General features: G+C 47.1%; 1 protein-coding gene across 2 annotated transcripts in view; it reads right to left on the reverse strand.

Annotated features, from left to right (window-relative positions):
* The window catches only part of mctp2 (multiple C2 and transmembrane domain containing 2), a 186785-nt gene that overhangs the window by 101538 nt on the left and 65383 nt on the right, over positions 1–19864 (reverse strand). For both annotated transcript variants that reach the window (XM_033050709.1, XM_033050708.1), the window contains exon 5: positions 1592–1734. In XM_033050709.1, coding sequence (XP_032906600.1) covers positions 1592–1734 — 143 coding nt within the window. The remainder of the gene's footprint in view (positions 1–1591; positions 1735–19864) is intronic.

Here is a 19864-nt window from a genome sequence, read left to right on the forward strand (position 1 = left end):
GTCCAGTCCTGAAACAGTTATTTTTTACAATTGTGTTGCACCATATGATTCCAAAAAAACGACCAATGGAGACCAACTCGTTATGAATTGGTCCGATTTATCCATTAGGAGGAATCGCCGGTTTTTCGGCGACCTGCTACGACTATGACAGCCGCCGGCAGTTGCCAGAGGCCCAGGTTCGATCCCGACTACGGACGCTGCCTGTACGGAGTTTGCACGTTCTCCCCGTGACCCGTGTGGGTTTTCTCCAAGTGCTCCTGTATTGTTCCCACACTCCAAATTCATACAGGTTTGTATGTTAATTGGCTTCTGCAAAATTGTAAATTGTCCCGAGTGTGTAGGATAGTGTTAGCGTGCGGGGGGATCGCCCAGTGGGCCCAAGGGCCTGTTTCCTCACTGTATCTCTAATCTCTAAAGAAAATGATTAATTTAACAAAATGTGATTAGTCGGGGAAAAAAAAAAAAGTTGATCAAAACACAAGATGATGTGTCTGGCATGGTGGAAGCAGTGTGATGCCCATTCAACAGTCAAATATAGATTCATAAATCAATCATTCCAAATGAGATTTGACAAACGTATTACAGCGCAGGATGTGGCCCTTTTACCCATTCCTTGCCAGCAGGGAAACCCCATCAGTCTCGTTCCCTGTTGTCTAATTGCCCTGCAGCCCAGCAGCACTAAAGGGCCTGTCACACTTGGTGATTTTTTCGGAGACTGCCGGCATTGTTGACTGATGTATCAGGTCACCGAAAAATACATATTCGTTCGTTATCACCTCTTCCACAGCCAACAATAGACCATTGTGGGCTCCACCTCTCCTTGGTCTTCGATGCCAGCTCCGATATGTTCTGCTCCTTTTCATATCTCCAGTTTCCTTCAGGCTTTCGACCCAAAACGTTAGCTATTTTTGTGTCTATCTTCGGTGTAAACCAGCATCTGCAGTTCCTTCCTACACAGTCTGTCCTCTTTCCAGGTCTCATGGAAACATAGAAAATAGGTGCAAGTCGGCCATTCGGCCCTTCGAGCTAGCACCACCACTCAGTATGATCATGGCTGATCATCCAGAATCAGTTCCCCGTTCCTGTCACGGGGCGAAGCCTGTATGGTTGTGAGTAGTCGCCCAAAGAGTCGTACCTTTTTCTGGTCACCGCAGGATTTTCAACATGTTGAAATTTTTCGGCGACCTGCTGTGACTATAACGGGTGTCAGCAAGTCGCCGAAAAAATTGTGTAAGTGGGACAGGCCCTTAACAAAGCACAACCATTAACCCAAACCAGTGAACTGAACCCAAACACAACCAATAAACATGAACACAGAGCATAATAAAGCCAGTCCCACTTTCACGACCTCTGCCGAGTTTGCCCTCGACTCATACTCGCAGCATGGTCATCACGTGGCCGTAGGTAGGTCGTGATGCTAGTCGTAGGTACTAGTGGCATCAAGTAGGTCGGGGCGTTTTTCTAGCCTGAAAAACGTACACGGGTAAAAAAGGTCGTGAATTAGGTCGTGTAAGTGGGACAGGCCCTTTACAGAATGTGGGAGGAAATCTTGGTAAAACGCAAGAGAACGCTTTGGCAGAGTTTTCTTTACCTTGACATAAAGCTTTTGATTTAAGTTCTTGACTGGAACAACAAAGGTTTCGTCCCACCGAGGATTCAGGTTTTTGTAAACAATCTTGCTCTTGTACAAAGTCTTCCCAGCAAGTTTAAACTTGACGTACGGATCACTCGTGCCTGAAAGTGAACAAATATAGACGTTAAATATCGCCACAACAGTTTCTTGGCATTTCCTTCGAGTCCGCGGGCGATAGAATTGTAAAAACGCACACCTCCAGATTCACGGACAGCTTCTTCCCCGCTGTTATAGGCAACTGAATCATCCTACCACAACCAGACAGCAGTGCTGAACTACTATCTACCTCATTGGGCAGGACTTGCTCCCTTAAGAAAGGAGATGAGGTGGAATTCATTTAACCAGAGGGTGGTGAATCTGTGAAATTCATACCACAGACAGCTGAGGAGGCTAAGTCATTTGGGTTTGTTTTTTTACAGCAGAGATTTATAGGTTCATGATTAGTAAGGGCTTCAAAGGTTTTGGGGTGAAGGCAGGAGAATGGGGTTGGGAGTGAAAGATAGATCAGCCATGATTGAATGTCAGAGTAGACTTGATGGGCCGAATGGCCTAATTCTACTCCGACATCATCTGGTCTTGTGGAAATCCAGCTGGTGAAGCTCCCTAGACAATACTGGCCCTCGTGCTCAATACAAAGGTGATATAAGATGTTACACAAACATTATTTCTTCCTCATACAGACACAAACTCAGGCAGCATCTCTGCAGAAAAGGAATGGGTGACATTTAGGGTCGAGACCCTTCTTCAGACTGAGAGTCGGGGGGAAAGGGGAGATATAGATGGTGATGTAGAACAAATGAATGAACAATATGCAAAAAAAGTGTCGATGATACAGGCCATTGTTAGCTATGGCCAGGGTGAAAACGAGAATGGCGAGAGATGGGCCGAATGGCCTAATTCGTCTCGTACGTCTTAGATACGATATAGACAGTACTTGGGACAAATGAACGGAAAATACGCAAAAATCAACAATGAACAAGGAAATGTGGAGCCCACAATGGTCCGTTGTTGGCTGGGGGGGGGGGGGGAATAGATGATAATGAAGGGATACAGACAGTGGAACTCAACCGGACGACAGTGAAACTAGTACAACCCACAACACAATATTCCTCCTTCAAGCATACGGCTGCCAGCCTGACGTTTCAGAGATAGACACAGAATGCTGGAGCAACTCAGTGGGACAAGCTAGCATCTCAGGAGAGAAGGAATGGGTGACGTTTCGGGTCGAGACCCTTCTTCAGACTTTTCAGAGACATTGAGGCAGCGCGCAGAGTGAGTGGGGGAGCCAGAGGAAAGGAATTCAGCGCCTGGCTGCTGTCAGAGTAACTTTGAAGAGGAGGAGAAGCTGGCTGCCATAAATCACAGCCAGAGCTGAGGATGACCTGTGCATGGGCATGCGTGCTGTCGGAGCTGTGAGTTGTTAATGGCCGAGACAAGGGAGAGCAGTCTCTCTGTCCCATCGACAATGATCTGAGCAAATCTGATCACCCATGACAGGAAGGAATATGTCTCCTCCTTGCTGCCTGCTTTGGGAAACAGCATCTATACTCACTGTGATTCATTTTTTAAATGCTGTTAGAGAACTAGTGGCCAACAAACTAAGTTTAGTTTAGCAAAGGGGCTGTCCCACTGCTGCTACCTGATTGGCGAGTTTAGAAGAGTTTAGGAGAATTTGAAAAAGTGTCATGTTGAAGACCTCGTTCCACCTACTTCGACTATGTTGAAGACTAGCTACGACTAGCTTCGTTAAAATTGGACACCGAATAGTGGAGCGTGGAGACGATCTCCTTCGACCTCCCTTCGACTATGATGAAAACTATCTACGACCACCTTTGACTACCCTCGATTACCTACGACTAACATGCCGACCTACTACGGCCTACCTTGATTAAACCTACGAGTAAAAAAAGTAGCGATTTTTTCCATTGCGACCTTTTTTTACCCGCGGGCATTTTTCAGCATGTACACCGTGACCTAGCTGAGGCCTCGAGTACGCGGGGACTACTCTCAAGCATGAAGGAGAGTTACGAAGACCTCCAATGGCATCGTGTCGACCATGCTGCGAGTATGAGTCGAGGGCAAACTCTTCTGAACTCGTGGATTAGGTCGCCGCAGTGGGACAGCCCCTTTACAAAGTGCTGGAGTCTGTAAAGGGGCTGTCCCACTGCGGGGCCTGGCAACATCTCTGGAGAAAAGGAATAGGTGATGCTTCTGGTCGGAACCCTTCTAAACCATCGAGTCCAATCACAAAGTGCTGGAAAGTAAAGAAGGGCCTCGTCACCTATTCCTTCGCTCCATAGATGCTGCCTCACTCGCTGACTTTCTCCAGCATTTTTGTCTACCTTCGATTTTTCCAGCAACTGCAGTTCCTTCTTAAACATTGCCATAATGAAGGACCAGTCTCACCCCGGCCACTCCCTCTTCTCCCCTCTCCCATCAGGCAAGAGGTACAGAAGTGTGAAAACCCACACCTCCAGATTCAGGGACAGTTTTTTCCCCCAGGTGTAAACTAAACCATCCTCTCACCAGCTGGAGAGTGGTCTTGACTTCCCATCTACATCATCAGAGTCCTTCAAACTAATCAGAATTTATCTTGCAATCAACGTTATTCCCGTTAGTTTAGTTTAGAGATACAGTGCAGAAATAGGCCCTTCGGCCCACCGAGTCCACACCGAGTCCACAGCGATCCCCGCACATTAAGCCTACATACACCAGGGACAATTTACACTTATACCAAGTACACAAACCCAAGCCAATTAACCTACAAACCTGTACGTCTTTGGAGTGTGGGAGGAAACCGAAGATCTCGGAGAAAACCCACGCGGTCACGGGGAGAACCTACAGACTCCATACAGACAGCGCCCGTAGTCAGGATCGAACCAGGGACTCAGGCGCTGCAAGCGTTGTAAGGCAGCAACTCTACCGCTGCGCCACCATGGAGCTGTACACTATGGACTGGGCTTGATTGTAATCATGTATAGTCTGCCCCCTTGTCTTAAGGCCTTATGTTGCAAAATGAACCATGCAGGAATGAATTTCACAGCAAAAGGAATTAGGAAAAGAAAATAGAGGCAATGAGACCGACAGAATGTTACCTAATAGCTAATTGAGAATCAATTTTACAAAGTAATCAGTTTACTTAACTTCCACATTTACAAAGAACGATCTCAGTCATCTCACACCAACTCTAACTCGTTTCATCTTGTACGCTTTCTCCTCCATTTTCAAGTGTGAAATAGGATTACTATACTTTGTGAATAAAGATTCTGCCAATTGACATGGTCTACCACGTGCATCAGTGCGGGTGTCAGGGGTTACGGGGAGAAGGCAGGAGAATGGAGATGACAGGGAGATAGATCAGCCACGATTGAATGACAGAATAGACTTGATGGGCCGAATGGCTAATTCTGCTCCCAGAACCCATGAACTCAGCATCCGATGAGGGAGAAATAGAGTTAATGTTTCTGATCCAATCCTATGTCACAATTTTGTCTCATTAAGACTTGGATGAACAGGATGGCACAGCAGTAGAGTTGCTGCCTAAAGGGCCTGTCCCACTTATGTGATTGTTTTCGGCGACTGGCCGGCACCCGTCATAGTCTCAGCAGGTCTCCGAAAATATTCAACATGTTGAAAATCCAGCGGTGACTAGAAAAAGTTACAACTCTTTGGACGACTACTCACGGCCATACAGGCGTCACCCCACCGAATGGCCTGTTTCCGTGCTGAATCTCTAAACTAAACTAAGATAAACTTAGTTTAAAGAGACTGGAATCTGGAACAAAAACCCAGACACCATGTACATTTTGCCTTCACAGATGCTGCTTGACCCAGTGAATTATTCTCACGATCTGGGGGGGTTTATTTTAAGATGTTTAAAGGGGCATGTTAAAATGAGAATGATTTAGGGAAATTCACACTTCCATAGCATTTAAAAAGGGTTGATAGTTTCCGTAAATGCATTCACAAGTGCCACCATTTATACAAGCCAGAATATTTTGCATCAGTAATATTTGCACCTCGCCCACACCTCAGGCACGGAGGTACCTTTTTAAAAAAAACAAAAACATTTGGTTCTTCACTGGGAAACGAGGCCAAGAAAAGAGCGTTCACATCGCGGCCCTGTTTCCACCAACCTTTCCGCCACCACCACACAAGCGACAAGACAGACACCATTGTGTGCCGATGCCGAGAAGTGGCTGAGCAACTTCTAACCTTGTGTGTGGACTCAATAGGAAGAAGAAGGCTGGGAAATAAGTATTTAGCAGCAGTTTTATTCACCATTGTGAGCAGCAAAGATTCTGCTCCAACTGCTTACGTTATGTCGATGGCATTGGATCTCAGGAATAAAATGCAAGGAACAACACAAGTTTACTTTCCTTAAGGCTTTGCAGAAGCAGCGTGGAAAGTGGCCCTTTGGCCCACCGAGTCCACGCAGACCAGCGATCACCCCATACACTTGTTCTATCCCACACACTTGGGGCAATTTACTGAAGCCAATTAAACCCACAAACCTGCACGTCTTTTGGAGTGCGGGAGGAAACCGGAGCACCCGGACCACGCAGGTCATGGGGGGGGGAACGTACGATCTCCGTACAGACAGCACCCGTTGTCAGGATCGAACCGGGGTCTCTGGCGCTGTGAGGCAGCAACTCTACCGCTGCGCCACCGTGCCATTCTATTTCTTCTGTAAATATCACAACCGCTAAACATTTCCCAGACACCAAAGATGGAACTAACGGTGTGAACAGCTACTCAACGATGGCTGAAAGACTTTGTGTGGTATTTGGACTTTAAAAATAAAATCTTTATGACCGTATCACATTCTTGTGCTTAATAAATGATGGGAAAGGGACCCCACTCCTTAATAACAAAGCCATCTGATCACAAGGTTGGTTTAATTTGCGTGGATGGGATGCAAATCTACCTGGAGTAACGTTCAAAGCAAGCTTTAGCGTTCTGCTCCAGCTTTGGAGGGGTAGGGGGGTAGATGGAGTGCGATTTCAGGCTTGCCTTTAATCAGAGAGCAGTCTTGGGATCAGCTGTCATGCCTGTCAGATTAAACACTAAATGAACATCTCAAAATTCTGCTCACCAGTGACACATCCCTACGTGCAAAGGAGAGTGGGTAATCTGGCTGACAGGTGGAACTGAACATTTGACAGGCTAATAATGTTGCAACTATTCCGTGGCTGAATAATAAAACACTGGCATGAATGATGATATTAAAACCGGCGTTAATAGAGGCGGATTATAACTCACAAAGCTGGTCAAGGAAAGTGTCAAGTCAGTGGACCTAGACTGTTGGTAAAATAATTGGGAAGGAAAATGTGTGGTAATTGTAAGCAGAAGCTAAGTGTCACCTGTCAAACCAGTAACATCTCAACTAGGCGGCTTGTGTGGAGAGGAGAGGGAAAAAAGGGATATATATTTAAAAAAAGAAAGCAACTCTGTTGGTCCAAAACAAGGAGCGGCTTTGAGAATAAGCACTTCAAAATGTTAAACTTTGTTATATATTCTCACGCGATCCAGGCAGGAGAACAGGGAACAACAAAACAATTCAGTCAATGAGACTTTTCTATTTTTCTTTTATTCAACCTGTTGGCAGAGTAGTCGGAATGTTCCCCAGCATCCATGTGGCACTTGGGCAGGCTGCCCCGGCTATTCAATTATACAACTAGTAACGATGGCGCAAGCACATAATTAGCGCGCAATTGAAAGTTGCGGCGCACACAAAGCCAACCCGAGCTGACTCTCTCGGCCCCAAGTAATATATTCCAATGGGATTACAGCAGCTGCTTGGATCCCAGTGCAGCGTGGGGAAGAAGCACCCTGCCAGAGCATCCGAGCCTCACAGATAACTACCCACACCAGGGATGTGTGTCCAAGCCGAAGATGGAACAACACAAAGGGAGATTTGTCTTAAAAATAAGCACATTTCCTTAAAAGCCGCTCACTTGCTGTTGTCCTCAATAACGCGATTAGCTGAAGTCACAATGAAGAACAGGCTTGCTTTTACAGAGTGCCTCTTCAGAGACTCTCTGCATTGCAACCCGCTTTGTTCCCACCAACTTACTTTCAAGTTGAATCAGTCGCGGTGTGGGAAGTTGCCACTCTATCCCCGGCCACAAGGACATGGGCCATTTGCAACAAACTCACCTGCCCTTGACTCCCATTCCCCTATGACAAGGGGTATGGGGAGAAAGCAGAAAACTATACTGATTTTGGACGATCAGCCATGATCGTATTGAATGGCGGTGCTGGCTCGAAGGGCCGAATGGCCTATCCTGCACCTATTGTCTTTGTTTCTATGACTTCCCCTTCCTCCTGGGTAACACAGTGCACTGTTAGTGAAGGACTGTGGTGACGTTCGCAGCCAATGTGCTCAAACATGGCTAGGGCCAAACACCATTGGATAGAAGGTTCATTAGTTGGTGCAGCGGTAGAGTTGCTGCCTCACAGCGCCAGAGACCCGGGTTCTATCCCGACTACAGGGTGCTGTCTGTATGGAGTTTGCATGTTCTCCCTGTGACCGCGTGGGTTTTCTCTGGGTGCTCCGGTTTCCTCCCACTCTCCAAAGACCCGCAGGTTTCTCGGTTAATCGGGTTCTGTAAATTGTCCCGAGTGCATAGGATAGAACTAGTGTACGGGTGATCGCTGGTCGGCATGGACCCGGTGGGCTGAACGGTCAGTTTCCACGTTGTATCTCTAAACTAAACTAGATGATGTTGGCAACGGAAAAATTGGAACCAGAGGTGTTGTAGATCTGGGAATTCCTCAGCTAATTCCTCAGCTAATTCCTCAGCGAATTCCTCTACCCAGATAACGAGAGATAAATTATTAAAATATTGTCCAACCATCAATATAACTGAAACTAAATGAAAAGTTAGCAAGACCTTCGACCTTGCTCCTATGCTAGTGATACCACCTCCACAGCCATAGCCTCAGAATGAATTGACGTACATTTAGAAAGGAGATGGGGAGGAATTTCTTTAGTCAGAAGGTGGTGAATCTGTGGAATTTATTGCCACAGACGGCTTTGGAGGCCACGTCATTGGGTGTTTTTAAAGCAGAGATTGACTGGTTCTTGATTAATGAGGATGTCAAGGGTTCTGGGGCGAAGGCATAAGATTGGGGTTGAGTGGGAAAGATAGATCAGCCATGATCGAATGACAGAATAGACTTGATGGGTCAAATGGCCTAATTCTTCCTCTATAACTGATGAACTTATGACACCAAACCAGAGCGCCTGATGAAAGATAGATGTGACTTTCGCAAACTGTGTACACAAAGTTATTTCAGGCATGTGCTTTGTGAAATTCCTGCACTCAAGATGAATGGATTTGCCCTTCGGAAGAAATGTAACTTTATCAAAAGTTGTGAAAAATGGGATTGACAGGAAGCGCCACACTGGCATCACCTCAAAGCCATTGTCTGCAAATGATTTGAATACAAAGAGGACCAGGGTCACAACTAAATGGTTCCAGTCCAACCCAGAGACTACCCAACAACGAAGAGCTCCCCTCCTTGCCTCCTCTCACAGTGCTCGACCCGACGAAGAGCAATGACGTTAATACAATTCCAATTAAGAGGGTCTCAGATCTCTCTGCACATTTCCAGTGGTTTGTTCCCACATATCACTTCTTATAACAAATTAGATAATCAAAAGTGTTGAGTTTCTGAAAGGAGGCTATTTGAAGTTTACTGAAAGCAGATGTCCAAGGAAGTCAAACAATTTCAAAACATTAACATACAGAGAAGCAACGAAGTTCCCTGCCCCCTGTGGGCCCACGCGCATGTGTTAAAGATCTAGATCGTAAAGGAATTGTGTACTTCTTAGATATCAAACACAGCATCTTTGCAACTCCAATGAAGTCTTGTCAAACATTGTCACATTGACTTCTCATGGTCTTTGGTTAGAAAAAGCATTTCTGTCATTTAGTTTCCAAATATTTTAAAGAATCTGGCAATGGTGAAATTATAAAAATAAATCACAATAACATTTCTGGTGCCTTAATCTCAAAGCTGAAGTTTAATATTATGGACTAATTCTCCAGTAATAAGACGTCTTTGCATCTGTTGCGAGGGTCGTTCGTTCCGGTTGTGAGGATGATACAAGTGTCATTATGTCCTTCTTGTAACGAGAGAAACAAACATTAGCAAGAAATGGCACAGTGGTAGAGTTGCTGCCTCACAGCACCAGAGTCCCGGGTTCGATCCTGACTACGGGTGCTGTCTGTACGGAGTTTGTACCTTCTCCCTGTGACCTGCGTGGGTTGTCTCCAGTTTTCTCCCACACTCCAAAGACGTGCAGGTTTGTAGGTTATTTGGCTTCGGTAAAAATTGTAAATTGTCCCTAGTTGTGTGTAGGATAGTGTTAGTGAGCGGAGATCGCTGGTCGGCATGGACTCAGTGGGCCGAAGGATCTGTACACAGCATAGGGAGCAGTATTATATTGGTATAAATGTTGATTTCTCTCAACTCAAGTAACTCCTGCATTATCTCCCTCACCCTAATGGTCCTGCTAGTTTCACTGTTCACACCCTTGTATCCCCTCGTTATCACTTCTTCCCCAGCCAACAATGGATCATCATGAGCTCCACCCTTCCTTGGTCATCTGTTGCCGGCCCTGCTTTGTTCTGGCCTTTAATTATCTCCAATTCCCGCCCCTCTACTTTCCGTCTGAAGAAGGGTTCCAACACGAAACATCACCTATCCATTTTCTCCAGAGGTGCTGCCTGACCCACTGAGTTACTCCAGCATTCTGTTGTCCACCTTCAAAATTTAAAACGATATCCAGTCCAGGGGATTAAAACAGCTCAATCAAGATCAAAGTATTTTCTTCTGAGAAAGGGTTCCAGGTGGGAGAACAAGGATCAGATCACAAGTGCCAACGACACAACAAACATCCAACTTCAGTAGTAAAAGCATCGGACACACTAGAGGCAGGAAACATGTTCCCGATGTTGGGGGAGTCCAGAACCAGGGGCCACAGTTTAAGAATAAGGAGTAAACCATTTAGAACGGAGATGAGGAAACACTTTTTCTCATAGAGAGTGGTGAGTCTGTGGAATTCTCTGTCTCAGAGGGCGGTGGAGGCGGGTTCTCTGGATGCTTTCAAGAGAGAGCTAGATAGAGCTCTTAAAAATAGCGGAGTCAGGGGATATGGGGAGAAGGCAGGAACGGGGTACTGATTGGGGATGATCAGCCATGATCACATTGAATGGCGGTGCTGGCACGAAGGGCTAAATGGCCTACTCCTGCACCTATTATCCATCTTTCAAAACCAGGTCAAGGAAAGAGCATTCACATCGCAGTCCTGTTTCCACCAATCTTTCCAGCACCATGCACAAGAATCACAAGACAGACACCTTTGTATGCAGATGCCGAGAAGCGTGTTCAGCTCTGACTCGATAAGAACATCTTTCAAAACAGGCAGCCGAACGCAACAAAGAAAATCGAATGCAAAAAGCAAACTGCTGGAGGAACTCAGCACCTCTGGCAGCATGTGGAGGGCGAGGAATTGTCAATGTTACTGGTTGAAAACTTGCAGCAAAAAATCACAAAACCACAGCAAACAGTCACAGGTTTCAGTGAAGACAATCACAAAGCCTTTTGTCGTTATTGTTCCACAAACTCTGGGCAAAAGACGCGGAAACAATCCGAAACTAATAGCCACAGTCTGAAGAAGGGTCTCGACCCGAAACGTCACTCATTCCTTCTCTCCAGAGATGCTGCCTGTCACGCTGAGTTACTCCAGCTTTGTGCGTCTATCTAAGAGCCATAGGCTCTTTCAAAAAGCTGTGAGTTGTGATGTTTTGGAAGGCATTGCCTTAGACCCTGGTGGAAACAGACCAAGCAGCATCTGCAAAAGAGAACTGGAGAATACTGATTGAGCAAACTACGGCACCCTGGAGAACTCGCACGGAACTGGTGCCAGTTATGTAACTTTATCAAAGATGTAGTACAGTCTTAGGAGTTGAATCACCTCCAAATCTTCATTTGTTGTGCTAAATAGCAGAATTTGGTTGAATGAAATGAAAAATGCTGTACTTTATTCTGTCGAGCTGTGCAAGCTAAATATTTACCCAACATACAAAGTCCCCCAACATATTGTTTCATTCATGATCCAAAACCTTCCTGTGTCAAGCAAAAGGATTTGATGTCAAACATCAATCTGAAGAAGGGTCTCGACCCGGAACGTCTCTCCAGAGATGCTGCCTGTCCCGCTGAGTGACTCCAGCATTTTGTGCCTGAAAGGATTGCTTTCTTAGTTTTAATGAGAGGCCAGGGAAAAAGAACAGATGTATCAGTTTGAACAACAAACCAACATATAAAACATAGGGCGGCACGGTGGCGCAGCGGTAGAGTTGCTGCCTCACAGCGCCAGAAACCCGCTTTCGATCCCGACTACGGGTGCTGTCTGTACAGAGTTTTCACGTTCTCCCTCTGACCACGTGGGTTTTCTCCGGGTGCACCGGTTTCCTCCCACACTCCAAAGATTGGTGTTTGTAGGTTAATTGGCTTCTGTAAGTCGTCCCTAGTGTGTAGGATGGGAAAGTAGGATAACAGTGTGAACGGATTATCGATGGTGGCCGTGAAATCGATGTCAAAAGGCACGTTTCCATGTTTGTCTCTTCAGTTCTGGCCTTTTCCCACCTTCAGTTCCCCACCCTCTAATTCGCTGCAGAGAGTTTGATTTACACTTAATTTAGCACCTGAAACCAGCCTACAGCAGGGGGCAAAGCTTCACAGATCTGAACGTCAGGATGACACTAAAGCCCCTGTCCCACTTACGTGTCCTTAGCACGCTAATTACGGGACCTCGTCGTCGCGTGGAGGCGCGACTTCATGCGTCCGCACAGCCGTCTGGAGCTTTTGACGTAATTTGAAGATGGACACAAAAAGCCGGAGTAACTCAGCGGGACCGGCAGCATCTCCGGAGAGAAGAAATGGGTGATGTTTCGGGTCAAGACCCTTCTTTCAGACTGAAGAAGGGTCTCGACCCGAAACGTCACCCATTGCTTCTCTCCAGAGATGCTGCCGGTCCCGCTGAGTTACTCCAGCATTTTGTGTCCATCTTCAATTTTCTTGGCCCCGCTCTGGGAGTAGAAGTGGGGGCGGATCCGGACCGCAACGGCCGTGAGCCCCAGGCCGAGCTCGGCGATCGTTTGCCTGCTTCTGCTGCTGTTGGAGGTGAGATGTTGCGTCGCGCCAGGGTCTTGGGCCGGTCCCACTTTGGCCGTCAGTTATGCGACAGGCCGTTGTCGCGCGAAGATTTCGTTCGCTACAAAATTTCGGAGCGCCGCGCGATACCGCACGCAACTCCACATCCCCCCGTGCTTCTCAGTGGGACCGGCCCCGCGCTGCAACGCGATGCCCGTGCGCCTCAATGCGACGACGAGGTCACGTAAATTGCGTGCCAAGGACACGTAAGTGGGACAAGGCCTTAACTCTTCACCAGCCGACTGACCTCTCCCAACAGCCCAGATGTTGTCAACCCATGCTAGGAGTTTGACAGATGTGGAGGCAAAAGACCACAGGGTCAGAGGTCGCTTAGCAACACTGACCCCAGGGCAAGTTCAAAGCATCTCTGGATTGTTTCACATTAAACTGATCACAAAAGAACCTCTGCCAGCTGGATCAATTCAAGAAACTCGTCCAGGACACATTATTCCCTTGTCACACTATAAACGGCTCGATTGTAATCTTGTATTGTCTGGTTAGCACGCAACAAAAAGCTTTTCACTGTCCCTCGGTACACGTGACAATAAACCGAACTGAACCAGCCCCGTACATCGAGCGTAAGGATCCGACTTATTTTTGCAAATGGTGCCAAGATATGGAGACTCGTGCATGTGTGATTGATGGGAAAAGAATTACTGTGCTTTGCACGTGACAAAAAAAAGGGGCTGTCCCACTGTACGAGCTAATTCAAGAGTTCTTCCGAGTTTCCCCCCCGATTCGAACTCAGAGAATTTACGGTAATGGCCGCTCGTAGGTACTCGGGGCTCTCGTGGACATTTTCCAACATGTTGAAAAATCTTCACCAGTCTTCACGAGCTTACCGCGTTTCCCGAGGATCTGCCGTTAGCGTTACGAGCCGCTAAGAGACGTCCCCGAGCTCCGACGTACATTCTACGTGCTTACCACGAGTTTGATTTTTCTTTTAACTCTGGAGAGCTCTCGAATTAGCTCGTACAGTGGGACAGCCCCTTAACTCAGCATTGACTGATTGATCCAGAAAGGCCTCAGTGTTGAAGCATGCGATTTGCAGGGGATTCACTAGAGGGCGCAGCCGCTCAATTTTACACTGGGAATCCTCACACATTCAAAGTTTCACCAGCACATATTAGTTTAGTTTAGTTTAGCGATGCCAGCGTTGAAACAGACCCACCGTGTCCGTGCCGACCAGCGATCCCAGCACACTAACACTGCCCTACACACACTAGGAACAATTTACAATTTTACCAAGTCAATTAACCCACAAACCTGCCTGTCTTTGGAGTGTGGGAGGAATCCGGAGCTCCCAGAGAAACCCACGCAGGTCACAGGGAGAACGTACAAACTCCTTGCAGACAGCACCTGTAGCTAGGATTGAACCCACCTCACTGGTGCTGGAAGGCAGCAGCTCTACCCCTGCGCCACCGTGCCCCCCAATATCAGTTTACAGAGTTGTACAGTACAAAAACAGGTCCTTTGGTCACCTTGTTCATGCTGACCAATATTATCCTCGGTCTATTGCACCTCCTATTTACACATCTAGTTTAGTTTCGTTTAGAGATACAGCGTGGAAACAGGCCGTTTGGCCCACCGAGTCCGCACCGACCAGCGATCCCCCGCACACTCACACTATCCCGCACATGGGACAATTTTACATTAATACCGAGCTAATTAACCTACATACATGTACCTGCACGTCTTTGGAGTGTGGGAGGAAACCGAAGATCTCGGAGAAAACCCACGCAGGTCACGGGCAGAACGTACAAACTCAGTACAGACAGCGCCCGTAGTCAGGATGGAACCCGGGTCTCTGGCGCTGTGAGTCAGCAACTCTACCGCTGCGCCACCATGCCGCCCTCTAGATTTGATTGCATCCAATGCAAGAGCACACAACAAGTCTTTCACTGTACCTCGGCTCACGTGACAATAAACCAAACTAAACATTACCCCATGTTCATACCACGGGCTATGAGATTCTTCCCCAATAAACGACATTGCATTTCTGATGGTTCCCTGCCAATGAGAACTCAGTGTTTAACAACCTTCCCCTCACCACCCCCAGCCAATAATTGACTGATCGGGGAACTACCCTGCCCAAGGTCATCTGTTGACCGCCCCCATCTGTCCTGCTCACTTCTTGCTTCCAGTTTCTCCCCCTCACCAATCAGTCTGAAGAAGGGTCCCAACCTGAAACATCACCTATCTATATTCTCCAGAGATGCTGCCTGACCCGCTGAGTTACTCCAGCACTCTGTGAAACATCACCTATCCATGTTCTCCACAGATGTTGCCTGACCCGCTGAGTTACTCCAGCACTCTGTGAAACGTCACCTATCCATGTTCTCCACAGATGCTGCCTGACCCGCTGAGTTATGGTGCAGCAGCATCTATGGAGCGAAGGAAATAGGCAACGTTTCGGGCCGAAACCCTTCCGGGTTTCGGCCCGAAACGTTGCCTATTTCCAGAAGGATTTCGGCCCGAAACGTTGCCTATTTCCTTAGCTCCACAGATGCTGCCTGACCCGCTGAGTTACTCCAGCACTCTGTGAAACATCACCTATCCATGTTCTCCACAGATGCTGCCTAACCCGCTGAGTTACTCCAGCACACTGTGTCGATCGGTGCTTGGCAACATTAGCCTTTCATAATTAGAGGATTAGACAATGGCATGTTTGGTTCACAGATGCTGCATAAATATGCAAACTAAAGAACGTGGCTCTTTTGTAAATTGTACACTTTTGTGCCCCGCGGATGCTGGGTGGATGAAAGGTTTGGACCAGGGCAGTTCCTTCAAAGCTCCAAGCCCAAACACTGATCTTTTACCACAGAGGCAACCTGTTTGACCTGATTTGCTGCTTGTTATTCTTGGCATTCCTGGCGTGTCCTACATCCATAACTAGCAGAAGGCCTTGGCACGAAGGCAGATGGCAAGAAGACACACAGCCAGCTGGCCATGACCTTTGCACAGTACAATACCCAACCCAACACTATCTCAACACTATTTAAAGCTCGCAGATTCAGACACTAAATGAAACGTGTTATCTTGAGAGGGCCTGTGTTGTGTGAGCCAACTGCTCACGTTAAATGCATTCACTTGCTCCATTCCCATGACTAAAAGTCTCATCCAACTCCAAGTGAAGATAATAGATAAAGTGTCAGCAGATAAGGGACTTCACTTGTTCTCTTTAGTCTTTAGAGATACAGCGCGGAAACAGGCCCTTCGGCCCACCAAGCCTGCGCCGACCAGCGATCCCCGTACAAACTTGTACGTCTTTGGAGTGTGGAAGGAAACCGGAGCGGTCACAGGGGTAACGTACAAACTCCGCACAGACAGCATCCGTAATCAGTATTGAATCCGGTTACTCCCTCTTCTATCAGGCAAGAGGTACAGCAGTGTGAAAACTGCACACCTCCAGATTCAGGGACAGTTTCTTCCCAGCTGTTATCAGGCAACTGAACCATCCCATCAACAACTAGAGAGTGGTCCCGACCTCCCACCTACTGTACTTGGAGTCCTTGGACAATCTTTAATCAGACTGTACTGGACTTTATCTTGCACTAAACGTTATTCCCTTTATGCTGCATCTGTATATTGTGGACAGCTTGATTGTAATCATGGATAGTCTTTGCTGACTGGATATCATGCTACAAACACTTTACTGTACCTCGGTACATATGACAAAATAACTAAAGTAAACTAAACAAAACTATTATATTTCCCTCCAGACATTGGAGAAACCAGTTAGATAGAACCCATTACCTCGTTAACTCTCGGTGAATCTTCTAATCAGCATTACGTTGCTGGGCAAATAATGGTTCAAGGAGGTCTAGTGCTTCAACTAGAGCACGGTGGCGCAGCGGTAGAGTTGCGGCCTCACGGCGCCAGAGACCCGGGTTCGATGCTGACTACGGGTGCTGTCTGTATGGAGTTTGTACGTTCTCCCCGTGACCTGCGTGGGTTTTCTCTGGGATCTCCGGTTTCCTCCCACACTCCAAAGACGTACAGGTTTGTAGGTCTCCGAGGAAGGGTCTCGACCCGAAACGTCACCCATTCCTTTTCTCCAGAGATGCTGCCTTTCACCTGCCGAGTTACTCCAGCATTTTGTGTCTACCTTTGATTTAAACCAGCATCTGCAGTTCTTTCTTACACAGGTTTGTAGATTAATTGGCGTTGGTATAAATGTAAATTGTCCCTAGTGTGTGTGGGATAGCGTTAGTGTGCGGGGATCGTCGGTCAGCACTGACTTGGTGGGCCGAAGGGCCTGTTTCCACGCTGTATCTCTAAACTAAACTAGAACCACTCTTGCTAAAAAATGTTGACATTAAGTTTATCAGAGATTTTGCTCCACGTATCCACATTAGAAAATGCAATTAAACAAAAATAAACACTTTGATTTGAAACCAAATACCCAAAGCAAGTAATTTCAATGATGACAGTCTGCCAATGACACTGTTCACACATTTGGTGAAGTTAATCTAGCCCTCGCCTGCAATGTTTAGTTTAACCCAGGGGTGGCGATGTTTCCCAATTTAATGGTTGGGCAGGACTGGTGTGGACAGAAGCCAGTAACATGAATATTGATTTCTCTAACTTACCCCTGCAATCTCTCTCTCTCTCTCTCTCTCCATCCCTCCCCCACCCAAGTCACACCAGCTTCTCGTTCTCACCAAGCAAACAGCTAACACTGACCCGTTTCCTTTATCATTGTTACTTGTTCTGCATATCTTTCATTGATTTGTTCTGCATCTCTCTACATCATCATCTATATCGCTCGTGACTTTCAGTCTGAAGAAGGGTCTCGTTACCCATTCCTTCTCTCCAGAGATGCTGCCTGTCCTGCTGAGTTACTGCAGCATTTTGTGTCTATCTTTGGTATAAACCAGCATCCGTACTCCTTTGATCCTAACCATCATCTTTAGTTCTTCTCTCAAAAATCATCAGCAAGATAAAGATAGCATCGAGGCTGATCTACATGTGAAAGAAAGGACAAAGTGCGATTGGATAATAATGGATGGGATTTATATAGCGCCTTTCTAATACTCAAGGCGCTTTACATCGCATTATTCATTCACTCCTCAGTCACACTCGGTGGTGGTAAGCTACTTCTGTAGCCACAGCTGCCCTGGGGCAGACTGACGGAAGCGTGGCTGCCAATCTGCGCCTACGGCCCCTCCGACCACCACCAATCACTCACACACATTCACGCACATTCACACACAGGCAAAGGTGGGTGAAGTGTCTTGCCCAAGGACACGACGACAGTATGCACTCCAAGCGGGAATCGAACCGGCTACCTTCCGGTTGCCAGCCGAACACTTAGCCCATTGTGCCATCTGTCGTCCCAAATAAACACGAGTGCTGCTCCCTGCAAATGCAATTATAGGTGAGGCTTACGAGAGTTCATCGAAATATGAAAGGCGATAGATAAGACAGTCTTGATCACAACTTCAAAGTGTGAAATCATAGTTACTGCCAAGGACTGAGATTAAAATAGAGAGAATACATTTTGATCAACTGCATTCACACTTGCTTCAGAGAGTTAGACAAAAATGCTGGAGAAACTCAGTGGGTGAGGCAGCATTGTCTCGACCCGAAACGTTGCCTATTTCCTTCGCTCCATAGATGCTGCCTCACCCACTGAGTTTCTCCAGCATTTTTTGTCTACCTTCGATTTTCCAGCATCTGCAGTTCCTTCTTAAACAGTGCTTCAGAGAGCTGCCCATTCCCTCCAATAAGCGAGAATGTTCAAAATACAATGAAATGTTGCAACAACCTCTGCTTCTTTCAGTTTCAAGGGCACGCACAGCAGCCTCTCCTCATCCTTGACTCACGCACTAACTCGGTGAGTTTTATTAGATGCTAAAATTTAAAAAAAATTCAAAGCCCCGCATAAATCTTTGTTGCAACTATCGCAGTTAAACTTAGGATGAGACAAGCAAAGAAATGGGTGTCTGAAAAAGGGTCTTGACCCAAAACATCGCCCATTCCTTCTCTCCACAGATGCTGCCAGTCCCGCTGAGTTACTCCAGCGTTGTGTGTCTATCTTCAGCATCTGCAGTTCCTTCCTGCACATAGAAATGTGTGTCCTGGCTTTAGAATTGGTTAATGGTGATCTTCCCAGAGGGTACGGCTGTGGAAATTGTTGCTACTCATGTCTGAAGATGATACTAGAGAACACAGTTCCATCCTGACCACGGGTGCTTGTCTGTATGGCGTTTGTACGTTCTCCCCGTGACCGCGTGGGTTTTCTCCGGATGCTCCGGTTTCCTCCCACATTCCAAAGATGTGCAGGTTTGGGGGTTAATTGGCCCTCTGCAAATTGTCCATCAGGTGTAGGATGGAAGTAGTGCACGGGCGATCGCTGGTCAGTGTGGACTCGTTGGGCCGAAGGGCCTATTTCCACACTGTATCTATAAAGTAAACTAAACTAAAGAAAATGTAAACGCTGGAAACTTGAGCAAAAAACATAGTGCTGGAGTAACTCAGTGGGCCAGGCACCATGTCGGGAGAGTATGGAACAGTGGTGTTTTCAGTCACGACCCTTCTTCAGGCTGATTGTGGTGTTGGGGGGGAGAAAGCTGGAAGAGAGGTGGGGGCAGGACAAAGCCTGGCAAGTGATAGGTGGATACAGGTAAGGGCTGGTTTCACCACAGATAGGTGGACAAAGGCCAAGAATGAAAAGGTGGCTCGGTGTCGCAGCGGTAGAGTTGCTGCCTCACAGCGCCAGAGACCCAGATTGGATCCCGACTACGGGTGCTGACTGTGCGGAGTTTGTACATTCTCCCCGTGACCTGCGTGGGTTTTCTCCGGGTGCTCCGGTTTCCTCCCACACTCCAAAGACGTGCACGTTTGTCGGCTAATTGGCTTCGGTAAAATTGTAAATGATTCTATGCGTGTGGGGTAGTGCTAGTGTTGGGGACTCAGGGGGCCAGAGGGCCTGCTTCCGCGCTGGATCTATAAACTAAACTAAACGCTGTGAGGTTAAGGAGAGAGGAGGCGTGAATAGAG

The sequence above is a fragment of the Amblyraja radiata genome, chromosome 34 (genome assembly GCF_010909765.2).
Source record: "Amblyraja radiata isolate CabotCenter1 chromosome 34, sAmbRad1.1.pri, whole genome shotgun sequence".
Classification (NCBI taxonomy): Eukaryota; Metazoa; Chordata; class Chondrichthyes; order Rajiformes; family Rajidae; genus Amblyraja; species Amblyraja radiata.